General features: G+C 37.4%; 1 protein-coding gene across 1 annotated transcript; it reads right to left on the bottom strand.

The window, feature by feature from the left end:
* Positions 1 to 3,129: 3,129 nt before the first annotated feature.
* Positions 3,130 to 11,313, bottom strand: LOC110013741 (adhesion G-protein coupled receptor F1-like). Its single transcript, XM_078943243.1, has 10 exons — positions 11,308 to 11,313; positions 11,019 to 11,265; positions 10,799 to 10,933; positions 10,537 to 10,712; positions 9,213 to 9,377; positions 7,325 to 8,728; positions 7,192 to 7,233; positions 4,091 to 4,141; positions 3,425 to 3,491; positions 3,130 to 3,353 (listed from the first exon to the last, which is right to left on the bottom strand). Exons 1-10 carry the CDS (start codon positions 11,311 to 11,313, stop codon positions 3,292 to 3,294), a joined length of 2,355 nt encoding a protein of 784 aa, XP_078799369.1. The 3' UTR covers positions 3,130 to 3,291.
* Between the last annotated feature and the right edge of the window lie 1,940 nt (positions 11,314 to 13,253).

Below are 13,253 nucleotides of genomic sequence, written 5' to 3'. Positions count from 1 at the left end.
ACACTGCTGAGTGCCTGCCTGAAATACGACAAGTCGCCATTTAAAGATGCATGCTGATGCAAATGTTTTTTTTTGTGTGTTTTAACATGTTCTTGTAGCATTTTTCTCATGATGGACAAATATTAAGATTAAAATTTCATTTGTGTGTATTTCTTTACTTATATTGGGGGGGAATGAGGAGTAGTAAAAAAAAACGAGTTGGGAAAAACCTTGTAGCATTGGTTTTGAGACAAACAGATCCATGTACGTCTTCTGGCATCTTTTTTCAAAACTGTACAGATGGAGAACTCCAATATTGCTTGCAAATCTTTTACGTAACATTGGGGGTGTGAAGGTCCGGAAGCTAGTGAGAGGGAGTGTAAATATGGATGATGGGAAGTAGGGGCGGGCTTACCCTTTTTTTCACTTATCTGATCATGTTTTTGTTTGTTAGCATTTATGTGACATTTGAGACAAATTGTAAATTCTCAGATGCTTTTACAAAGAAAAATATTTTGTCATCATCTAATCCGTATAAATAGTAAATGAATGTACAGTGATCCCTGGCTATAACGCGGTTTACTTTTCACGGTTTCGGTACTTCACGGATTTGCATTGTTCATTGTGTTCTGCATTCTGATTGGCTAAAAAGTCACTCCGCTTCTTCTCTACCTGTGCGTCAATAACGTTGCAGTTTAATATGTGCACGTAGGTAAAACAGCTTGCCAAATTGACATTACGTACGTTCCAATTCTCTTGCAATTTCGAGTTTCTCTAAAACCCATAGAAAAAAGAGCGACAACAGCTGCCAATGACTATGTTCTTCTCCTGAACAAACACACCTGCACGGCGGGCTTCAAGAAGAAAACACTGCAGAGTGGTGTCAGGATGCAGCGGCTAATTCTGAAGAGCAGTGAAATACACCCGAGTCACTATTTTTCCGACTGTACTTTGTATTTTTTTCATAATCATTTAAAATTTTCTCCTGTTTAATCCAATTACTCAGGTCGTAGTGGGCGGGGCTAATCTCCGCGATTTGAAGCCTTCTGTTCACATCAATGATTAAAATTATTTGACAGTACAGTACAGAAGTTATTTGTTGAAAAAAATGTTTCTAAAGTACTTTTATTTGTGAAACAAATGCTTGAGCCTGTTTGTTCTTTCTTTTCAATGTATAATAGAGTATTTAATTGTATAATAATTGTAAAAACATACAGGATTCTACTAGTTCTGCTTGAGAGAACTGCACGAATCTGTGTAGAAACAGTTTGACATCATTATTAATGTTATCTTGAACTTTAAACAACTAAACAAACATTTGACACATTTTTGGTAAATTTCTTGTGATAGTTTGACTTTTCATTGATAGCAAAATGATGTGATTTGTTTTGTCTTTATATGGTCCCTCTCTGACCCAGCCTACCTTGGAATCAAACAATGTGCCAAACACTAGAATGAAGAAACCCTGTGGAGAGTCAAACATGATTACATTAACAAAGTGTCGACAAAAAAAAATCCACAAATATTTAAACATTTGTAAAAATGTGCTGCCTTTTATCTTAAATGTATAAATACCTGCAGGGAATTAACAAATGCGAAGGCTATGTGGATGGACATGTTCTTTTGCTGAAACATCAACTGTTTCAGTGGATTTTAGATAAGGTTTAGAAATTAGCGTTGAGATATCATATTGGTATAATAAATATGAAGCTTAAAAAAAGCCATAATGCCCAGTTCTAAATGGAAGTATTGCAGAGGTAAAGGAAAATAAACTATGATTATGTGATTGAGTCAAACTTTTAGATAAGAGTATGGTCAAAAAGGTTTTCTGAAATTATTCTGCTCACTTCTGCATTCTTTTTATCTTTTCTGTGTTTGGTCTTCCTTATCATTTTTCTGTAGATTTGATAGATGGTGTGATGACAGTTGGCTGCTTAAGTTCCCATCGTCTTCAACAGTCAGATAACCAAGAATCTTAGATGCTGGAATCTTCTTAATCCAGAAGAACAAAGACCTATTTCCCCTAAAGATAAAATGATGTGGAATATACCACAAACCAACATGTTTCTGATGTTTTTCTATTACACTGATGTCACCATTGGTTCCTATGGGTTAAGGATGTAAAGGTCACTCTTCCAGGTTAATATGTGCGGCATGTAATAAGGAATAAGCTGCAGGTCATAAAAATATAGACACTTTTCTTTTCTCTTAAAAGAAAAAAAAACTTTGATAGTGTTACTCCAGACTAAAATGCCTTGAAGGGGATTTTTTTTCTAGCCCATCATCAGCTGGATGTCTGTGAGGAACTACCGCCCTCTAGTGGTGAACAGCTTCACATACTGAAAGCATGCAAAAGCAAAGAAAAATTCAGATCCAGAGGGAACTTTTTGACTTTTCACCCGTACTCAATACTTGTGTTAGTGCTTTTCTAAAAAAATACGTCATCCAATATAGTAGAAAACAAGACAAAAAAACAACCTAATAGTAATTCATCTGGTTTCACACCAGAGTGTTTGCTCCAGTGTTGACATTCATTTAACTGCTGTACCTTTTCCACTGTTGATGTAATGAACGTAATTCCAGAAAAGAAGCCTTTGAACGTAAATCAGCAGAGAAAAGAGGCTTTGTGTTTTTTTATACAACAATTAACGGTAGTAATGTGTCACATGACTAACTTTAGATTGTATATCGGTGCATAACATGAAAAGCTGCTTTTCTCGTGTGAACAGTTATGGAGTTACAGCATGTTAAAGAGTATTTGTTATTGTTGCCACCGACATCTCCAATAAAAAAAAGGTCAAAGGATCAGAACATTTTTTAAGTGACAGTCTTTATAGAGGTCAATGAAATTCTAAACAAAGTGATGTTAAAGAAATCAATATAACTAAGGTGATCCATGTTTAACAGAAAGAGACCATCCGTACGTTGGAAAACTTGAAGGTTAACGTCTTGTAGACAACGCAGAGAACACTATGTTTTTATTGACAGATTAATTTAACACAATTTAACTTCACTGTTATGTAACTCCAGAAGATGAAAAATACAAGTAAAACATAAAAATAACTTCAATGCTTATTTAAACAACATTTCAACACAGTAATGATTTTTTGAAAGATTTTCTGAAAGACATTTGACAAATTTGACACTGAATTTATGTGGTTTAAACTTTATTAGGTCTTAAGTGACAAAGATAAAATGGCACATCCTATGAAGACACTATGTTTATTCTTTACATCACATTTGGAAATGCAAAAAAACATTCCATGGGGAGGTAACGAATGATCAAGAGTCAAATTTCCCACACGTATGTCATTAAATCATGCTTTGTGCACCGTTGCTGTCTGAGTTTGAAGAATGAGGAACTTGAATTCCATCTAAAAAAAAGAACAACTGTTGAGTTGGACAGTTCAATATAAAAGAGAAATGTTGCCATAAAATTACTTGCTTCTGTTTCGACGAAAAATTCCTGGAAAACTAATTCCAGTTGAAGAAGAAGCTCCTCCACTTATACTCTATAAAGAAAAATTCAAAGGTAAAAAAAAGTGCAGAAATAAAAGACCTTATGTAGTAGAAAAAAAGAGTAAGAAGCAAATGGATGAGAATGTTGTCTTCCAATCTTCCTGCCTCCATTACTCACTATCAAGCTTTATGTGCTCCACCTGGACTAAGTAGTGTAGGTAAACTTGTTTAGTCTGATTTCACCAGTTAATAGTTAGTTGCCTTATTTTTCATGCGTTGCTGCTCCTGAACTTGTATGTCTCTGAACTTCTAATGTGCTTATGGACATGTGGGTTTTTTCCTCTCCATTTTTGAGCCTGGATTATCCCTTTGGATTTCCTTTTTGGATTTATTTTCTATGATTTCCATAGAAAACCTGCATCAATGAGTGGATTATCACCAGCCACATGGTCATTAAAGCTCCGTACTTCATCAAGAAGATAACGCCTTGTCTTCCAAACCCAGTAAGCTGCTGCTTTTAATAACTGATCCTGAGTGTTGCCACATTCACAACCTTGCTGAGCTTTCCTACATCTATCAGGTAAAGTGTTCCTGGGTCTCTGCTTTCCCAGGATTGTCCACCTAGAACTTGGATATCATGGAAATGACTTACTCTTGTTGTGTTAGATCCGTTAATAGAGGCTTTTTGTAACAGCAAACGAATCTGCAATAACACAGGTTCACATTTTTAGACAAAACCATACCAATTTACCCTTCTTATGTTATGTAATTCTTGTCAGAGTAAAAGCTGTTCAGTGTTTCTAATCAAGTGAATGCAATTCAAACTGTAGTCTGTGCCAGCTGTAGTGCCAAAAATGAAGAGCAAAAATCTTTATACAATAATGGTTATACAGCAAAGATGACTGAAAAAGAAAGAAACATGTAATTATAGTTGATGAGGCAAACCTTAACTAGCATCCTCAGACTCCACATACATGGCAAAGGTTTAAATGAAAGTTAAAACATTTGTGAGCTTGGTTTGGCAAACAACTTCTTTCAACAGTTAGCTAGACTGCCATATTTGAAGTATTTTGGAAAATAATTCTTGTGTCAGAAAAAAGGTTTTCTGTTTTTTCTCCTCAATGTGAAACTGCAATAGCAGAAAGTGCCTCTCTCTGTATGGATGAAACAGTTTCAGCTGATGGTTGACAACAAAAAGGTGCTTCACATTAGTCCTGATCATTTTTCTGTAAAGAGTTTGTGTTTATGTCACAAGTCAACTCTTTTAAAGTGAGTTGCTAGAATGTCAAATTATGTTTAAATATTCCATATAAAATAAGAGTTTTATTATTTGCATTGAACTTTTTTCAATATCAAAATCTTTGAGATACTTTTTTTTTTTACCTTGTCCTTTCCAACAGCTGGGCAAACAGATGAGAGCTGAGGGCCTCTTGTGTTGGACATATTTTACTTTAACAACAGGGGTTCTGAATTTTTTGACAAACCAGAGGTATGTCTGAATAAACCTCTTTTGTAATCGAGGCCAAACTTTATTCATTTTAATCATATTTGAAGATTTTTTGTGTTGGACAGGACGGAAAAGGAATGGAGGGAAGAAGAGAGAGAGATGTCAGAGAGGGGGTAGAAGGGTGATTATAAGGGGGGGGGGGTGTAAAACCATGAAGCAGCATAAAGCAACAAGTTGCTGGATGTTTATCAATACGGTCAGGTTCAGATGTAATATAAATCTAGAAAGGGCGGGGCCTGTCCAAACACACACACTCAAATGTTATAAACACACCTGTTGGCTGCAAAAATGTCCACATGTCAACATGTAAACCATAGAGATAGTGTTCACACACGCATACTTATGCCTTAAAACCAACTAGTGTGAAATATTTTATTCAATCACGCAAAGTGTTTGCGCAAAGGTGAGCTAACACCTGTGCTCAGGTGAGTGTTTATGTTCTTTTAAAATGGATGGTGGAATGTGAAAAGAAGGAGGGAGAGTTCCCAGCCACCCCCACACCAGACCCCCGCCACAGCAGGTGCGTCAGCCAGAACCCCCCCAACGCCACTCGGCAGTAGGCTGAGAACAACCACCCCCGGGTGACAACATCCGCCACCCAGGCCAGGGCCAGCAGGACCGCCACGAGGCCCCTGGAGCCAGAGAGCAGGGAGGCGAGGAGGGACAGAGAGCACAGCCCCGGCCCAATCAGGAGAGTAGCCCCCCCACCGCGCCAGGACGGCCCAGCGCCGGGCCCCACCTGAGAAGAGTGCCCGAAGCCCCGGACAAGCGCCTCATCACCACCCAGAAGGTCTGGGCATCCTCCCGTCCCACCCCAGGTATGGGCCAGTACCCCCCAAGGAAGACCCGGTCCGCGTTCCAGGCAGCCACCGATCCGGCCCACGGTGGGTCCAGGAAGGAGCAAGGGAGGTGCCAGCTGCCCCCGCCCAGGAGGAGGGCACACAGGAGAAGAGGGGGTCCACAAGAGATGTTGTAAACATGGCCCGACCAGGTTCCCCCACAGTTGCAAATTTGGCAAGGCCCAGCACTCAGAGGCAAGGACCAGAACCCACACCACAGGGACACGGACACCCCCGGCTCAGGTGAGATGCGATCCCCCGCTCTTGGCCTTGCCAGAAAGCTCAGGGATCCCTCTCCCTGCTTGGAGAGAGCACCACCGGGCCCAGAAAACCAGCACCTAGGGCACGTGGCCACCGTTGCCAAGGGCCCAGTTCCCCCTACCAGGGATGGGGTAGGGGACAGATGGTCCAAGGTTCCGCCTTCCTTGCAAAATGCGTTTGTGTTTGTGAGGGTGTGTGCATGTATGTGTGTATATGTTGGAATGTATATTTAGAGGAGTAAAGGGTGTATGTACTTAGGGGGTGCAGTTAAAATTGGTGGGTAGGGCACTGAGGGGACATCTCCTGATTACTCACAGTGTTGTCCCCTAACCCTCCCAACCAAGGGGCCCTAAATGTCTAAGGTGCGGTTAAATTTGGCAGGAAGGGCGCTAATAGGACATCTGCTGCTTGCTAGTAGTGATGTACAAGCACCCCCCCTACCAAGGTCCCTACATGTCTAAGGTGCAAATAAAACCGAAAGAGAAGGGGCCCATTCCATACGGCAACAATGGGAGGGGGACCACTCCCAAGTAGCTCCTCCCCCCAAGGTGCATCGCAGGCTAAACCCCCCAGCCCCTCTGAGATACATTTTTTAACACCTATCAGTGGTAAGCTTTTTACTGGTGGGTGAGTGTATATTATCATGCATTTATATACAGATACTGAACATGTCGGTGAAACCAAGTAACTGGGTTAATCTAGTTTTTCATATTGATTGATAGATTCAGGTTTGTAAAAAGGAAATAATGAATCTTTCCTACACAGCTGTGTATCATGGTTTACCATGAGACTCTGCTACGTGCAAATTTTTTTCAACTATTTAATATTTCATTTGGTAATCATTATTAGGCAGTACAGTATGCAATTCTGATGTTATGCTGATGATACTTGACTATACCTAAGAAATTAACATTTAAATACATGTTGAAGATTAAATACAAATTGAAGAGCATTTCATAGTTTGTTTAACAAAACATGTTTTCAAGTCAAAATTCTTCAATAGAACAAATTGAGATATATTTTAAAAACATTTGAAAAATATTTTAAATACAGGGTTACTCGGTTAGCTACAGCTGCATTTCATTAATCCAAAACAGCCATACCATTCTGCAATAAAATTGGTTAATCAACTGAAATTCAACCTACCTTTGAATCAAACAATGTCCCAAAAATTAGAATGAAAAGACCCTGCAAAGATTTAAAGATGTCTGCATTAAAAGACAAAATGGTTTAAAAGTCTGTTAAAAGTTTGACCTTGTGTCTTAATGATTGTAAATACCTGCAGTGAGTTAAAGAATGCAAAGGCTATGTGGATTCCTTTTCCTCTTGGTGAAACCATTGTTCCAATCCCCAGGGCCCAAGTCAGTCCAAATAAAGGTGTCAGGATGGCCAGACATCTTAGAATAACTACAAAGCTGTTCTTCTCATCCGGCTGGATGGTGTTTGCTGAATTTCTACTCATCATTTTGCATAAAACTAAAATTACAACTATAATGTTGATCACAACTATAACCAAGGCTGGAATGACCAATGACAGAAGGGCTTTAGACTCAGTCCAGTTAAGCCAGCAAATGTAATTTTTCCTGATGTATGTTTGACTTGGTGCTGTAGCAGCAACAGTGGTAACAGCAATAATCAGAGGGCAACCATAGCCTATAACAAAGCCAATAGCTATCATGATGGACTTTGACATGTGGGAGAAAACCATCACTGTCCTGTAGAGGAGCAGAAGGCCTGATACGAGCATCCAGAAGAACAGAGCAAGGTAAAAGAAGTGCATAAAAAATGTCACTGCACTGCACTGTCCAATCAGAACTTTAAAGTCTCCATCTTTGTTATCAAGGGCCTTCTGTGAGTAAGAGGCTGCAATGATGAAACAAATGTCTGCGATCAACAGAGACAGGGCTGTGTTAACAATAGAGATGTGACGCATCAAGGCAGTGCTGTTTTTGGTGACAGCTTTCCATACATATCCCTCAATGATGAGACAAATGACGAGGCTTGCCAGAGATATTCCGACTCCAATGTAGGTGATTATGTCCAGGATGTCTCTTATATCTTCAGGGATGCTTGTTGCCATGAGAATCGAGAAGGATGTAAGGTGGGTACAGTTGCAGGTTACTGTATCGTTAATTCTAGAAACAAACTTGCAACCTTTATCATCCCAGGCTCCAGTGTTATTTATTAGTTTAAAATTCCAGAAGACACACTGGAATGATCTGTTCAGAGGCAAGGTTTCGTTGATCTTTTTGAACTTAAGGGTGACATTTCTAATACTTTGATCTATTTTAACAAGGAAAACCGAGTTGGTACCAGGAGACCCATCCGCAGGATTGCTGGTGTTATTGAGGAGGCTGCTGTTGGATGATGAGTTTCGTGGGGGTATAACATTATTAAAAGTGGACAGAAGAATGGTGGTGATGTTTGCACTGAGGCTGTTGTTGAAAGGAATTTCAATGGAAACAGTAGAGTTTAGATCTTTTGCAAAACTTGAACTAAATTTGGTTCTAACCATCGTGATAAGTGGGGTGCTGATTTCAAATGAGTCATTTAGTCTATTTGAAAGGGATTCTAGTGAACCCAGCAGTTGTGAACTGGCATTCTGACTCATGTTGGAATTAAGAAAAGACCAGGATGGTTTTGCATCATTTCCAATAAGGACATCAACAGTTTGTAGGACATTCTGTGAAAGAGACGTAGTTACATTAACACATCTTAAGCGGATCACTCAATAAAAAATAGGAATTAAATAAACCACCAGTGCATTGGTGGACCACTTTGTCAACTCAAAAAAAAGTTCTACAAATCCATCCATCCACCCAATTTATCAATCATCCATAACTAATTTTTTCTTCATCCTTCCATCATTTATGCCTTTTTCCATAGATCTTTTTATCATCTTTACCTCTTTCAATCATCTTCCATCCATCATCTATTGCTATATCCATCATCCATCCGTTCAAAAATTCATCCATTCATTATGCCATCATCTATGCCCACCCACTTAGCATTATTCAGGTGGTCAATCCCCACATGTGGAAATTCCTCATACTCGTCCCTTTAATCCAATTTCAAAACTAGCTCTCTTAATGGATTCAAACTCTTCCCAAATTGAGCCTGAAACAGTGGTTCTTTTTCATATCCATGTAGTGAACTATGTTTCATACCTCCATCACATCTTTACTGACGACATTTGAAACATTTGCAATGGTAGTTAAAATGTTGACAATGCTGTTTATAGTTCCGGATGACTTAGCAATTTCCTCTTTGTTATTCAGGACAGCATCTTTTAGGTTTTGAGAAAATTTTTCCACATTTGTTGAAACCAAACCCTGAAACAAGAGAACCGAATAAAATAGTCAGAACATATAAAACTCAACAGTTCTGTACATATTTTTGTATGACCTAAAATAATTCAAACATAATTTCTTTTACAAAACAAATTAAAAAAGAGAAAAAAAACATTTGAGTTGTGTGAAATGTTGATACAGGAAATAATTTGCCCTTTCCAATATATAAATACAAGTTTTCCATTGACATTTTTTATAAATAGTAAGATAGACAACAATTGGACGCCTAAACGTTTTCGAATAAGATGTAAAATGTGTTTTCCTTGAAAGTGACAAAGAATTAGATCCTTAAGTTTTCAAAAACAGAGAATCTGTGCAAACATAATGCTTAGGAATCCAAAATGAAAAAATTATTTGTGTTTATCCTTTTCATATCTTTTTTAAAGAATGAATTAAAACAGTGCCATGCCCTAGTTATAAACATTCTTTTTAATGTAAAAGATATATACTTAAATTAGGTTGTCATTAATGTAAAATGAGCCTTAAAGACCCACTGCTATGAAAATTGCCTTTTTGGTGAGTTTTCTTTAACATGTTCTTGAAGCATTTTTCACACAAAGGAGGACATATAAAGGAATTTAAGATTAAAACTTAATTTTTAAATATTTATCAAAAAATTGTTGGATCAAAAGCAGATGTAAACCAGCAGAGTGAAAAAGCTTGCGTTTGTAAAGCCGCAACTGCCGGGGGTGGGCCAAAGTCTCCCTGTTCCGCTCCGAATCTAATTCCTTCATTTGCAGACAAACACATTCATTAATGTCTTCATTTTCCTAAAAAGTCCCTCCCACAACCCAGAGAAGAACTTCTAATGAACTCCTGCTGCCCTGCAGAAAATGTCTTAAAAATACGACAGTCTTTTTGATTTTTAAAAACCGCTTGGAATGATTTTACAATGCATGTACATATAGTTTGAGCGGGATTTTAGGTGGGACTATTACTTTCTATTAAGAAAGAAATGGTATTGTAATAAACTGTTTTTATTTGTATTTTTCCCTTTTTCACTCGAGGAATTTACACTTACACTGGATCATCTTTAATACTTTTCCTTCCAATTAATGGAAGATTTTAAATATAATTAAAACTATATAATAATAATGATGTGTCTATCAGTGGGCTTTAAAATGAATGGTTTGTTACGTACCTGTGACTCGATAGATAATAGTTTGATCTGGGTAAGAATGCATGTGTCCTCTATTGTTTTCCATGTGTTTCCTTTGCATTCTGCCTTTTTGTATCCTTCCTGACCTGCTGGACACTTAACTTCTGCCGTGTTGCCTTCTTGTCCTTGTCCATATAGCTTATCTTCACATGCAACAGCTATAAAGGGTAGATGTCAAATTAGCCATTTTCACAAAAAGTAAATATGGACTATACTTCAAAGTAACATTTATTATTTTACTTACTTCCTATGAAAAGCGTTAGTGTTGTTGTCTTGTCATAACCAGAGATCTCATTAACTTTACATGTGATTTTTATTGGCGTTGAGCTGCAGCTTTGTATTGTATATGTGTACTGGATGCAGTTGTCTATAGGAGGATCTAAAAAAGAGTTTATACAAAGTTGAAAACTGTTTTCTTTTGGTTTTTTCCTTTAAACTTTCTTTCAGAATCTTAAACTAGTTACCTTGTTTTAGATTGTCTGCTTCAGACAAGCTAAGTGTGTAGCCAGACTGAACACAGCACTGAAATTTTTCTCTTCTATCCACCTGGCAAAGCACGTTTCTTTGCCCGTCCACTTCCACTACAGGAGCTTGATTTATACTACCAGCTGATATTGTGACACTTTGGCTAAAAATATAGTTGCTTCCATTCAGAGTACAATTGTATTTCCCTGTGATATAAAAACATAGATTACTTGCATTATAAACAATCTACTTTTTATCTACATACATCTGTGTACAAATAATCCTTACCAGCATCATTAGGAATAACTTGATCAACTTCAAAAACTGATTGCTGTTCGGTGGTCGTAATTTTATACCTTAATGATGAAATAATAGATTCATTAAATTTCCAGACAGCATCAGAAACCTCTCCTACATCAACTTCTGATGAGTTACATGTCAACTTCATGGGTTTATAAATTATTAAAGGACTATGATCAATTTTAAGAGCCTTCGAACCTGTGAATGAAAGAAAATAAGTTATTACTGGGACCATTTTCCTCATTTTAATGTAAAAAACAAAAAGTATATTTTATGTACTGTAATACTGTGGAACTCCGAGGACTGGCCCAATGGAATTCAAGGCCGACTTGAGGTTTTTGTTTGCTTCTTCAATTTGTTTTTCAGAACCATTTAATACCTGAACAACAAAGTCTACAATCACACTTCCCTGCCTGTAGAAACAAAAGGAGCAAAAGAAAGAATTTTACTTTAGTTGTAGTATGAAAAATGTTTCATTTCTCAATATACTTCTTGGTAAAGCTAAATTTCATACCGAAATCCCGTCACAGAGACACTCCTGAACCCCGGAATATTAGAATAATGTGTCTTTAACTGTTTAAAGTAAACAATGAACAACATTAAGAACATTTTAAATGACTTAAAACGGAGAACTGATGTGCTCACAGCTGTGTACTTACATTTGATACAACACTACTTTCCATGTCTTTATATTCAGAAGTTAACTTATTTGTATATTCTGGTAGGAAGTTGATGCCCAGTCTGACAGACAGTGTTAATTGAATTACTGTTGAAGAAAAACAGGAGAAGTTTAAACTTTGTTTCAAAGTTTTCAAATATAAAGATAATTATTACCAAAAGCTAAATGTCAGAAAACGTCTTTGTGCAAGACATGCATGACAGGAGTGAACCTGATTTATAAATTGCTCTTAAAAGGATGTTTAGGTTTAGAAATGTTAAAAACCCATTATTATAATTGGCTATCTCTAAACATGTTTTTTTTACAATCTCTAATTTTTTGTAAAAATGTGTTTACAGAATATATACCAGAAATCTTTCTAAATCTTCAGATTTGCATAAAACATTTATGTATTTTAAATGATTATTCAAACCTGTTGAAATAATTCTTCTATACAAACATCTTAATGTGGTTTCCTAAAGGATTTAGTTATTTCTAGACAAATAAAGAAATATTATGACGACAACAATATGCACAAGTTCACCTATCCACTGTTTTTTTTAGCCTTTTTCCCATCCATTCATTTTCTAAACATGACTGGTTCTGAACAGAGTCATGAGGATGCTGGAGCCTACCCAGCTACTGAAGGGCAAAGGCGGGAAACACCCTGAACAGTTCGCTAGTCGTTTCAAGGGCCAAACACATCACTACCATGGAGCCTTATTTATTTTATGTACAGTAAAGCCAGAAATTACCCATTACACATGCATATTTTGGACTAAGTGACACCCCCCCTCCCCTCCATGTTCCAAACAGGTAGTACCTGCTCTCTCCAAAAGGTCCAAATCCCTTTTTATTGAGAAATAAACAGCTTTTACTAAGTTATTATATTTGTCAGACTAAACATTCTTGCTCTATATTTCGTTTGTTTTCCTTTAGAGCAAGTTATAAACTACCCAATTAGATGCCTCTGTGGAAGGGGTGTGGCCTTCCAACAAGCTCACTCCTTACCGTCAACAATGGTTGCCATAGAAATTACCAAACTATTTTCTTTAATACAATAACTAAGTTTGGTGAAGTGTTAAATGTTCATAAATCTTTTTTTCTCAAGCATACTATAAAATGATTTTGCTACTCTGAATTATAACACAAAAACATTAGATAACATAACATACCATCTTCAGACTTGATGGTGGAGCTGATGGACGCAGCTGTACCAACCGGACTAGTTGGTAAAAAGGTAACAGTGCTGGTGCTTGGGGTTGTGTTGAGAATA

Source organism: Oryzias latipes, chromosome 24, assembly GCF_053564925.1.
Source record: "Oryzias latipes strain Hd-rR chromosome 24, Olatipes_Hd-rR_3.1".
Lineage (NCBI taxonomy): Eukaryota > Metazoa > Chordata > Actinopteri > Beloniformes > Adrianichthyidae > Oryzias > Oryzias latipes.
The sequence above is the reverse complement of the archived record's forward strand: the minus strand, read 5'-3'. Positions and strand labels throughout refer to the sequence as shown.

Coding starts and splice junctions, on each gene's coding strand:
- LOC110013741 (XM_078943243.1), bottom strand. Junction 10,713..10,798: donor ACTAACGCTTTTCATAGGAA/GTAAGTAAAATA, acceptor TACCCTTTATAG/CTGTTGCATGTGAAGATAAG. Junction 7,234..7,324: donor CATTCTTTAACTCACTGCAG/GTATTTACAATC, acceptor AAATCTTTGCAG/GGTCTTTTCATTCTAATTTT.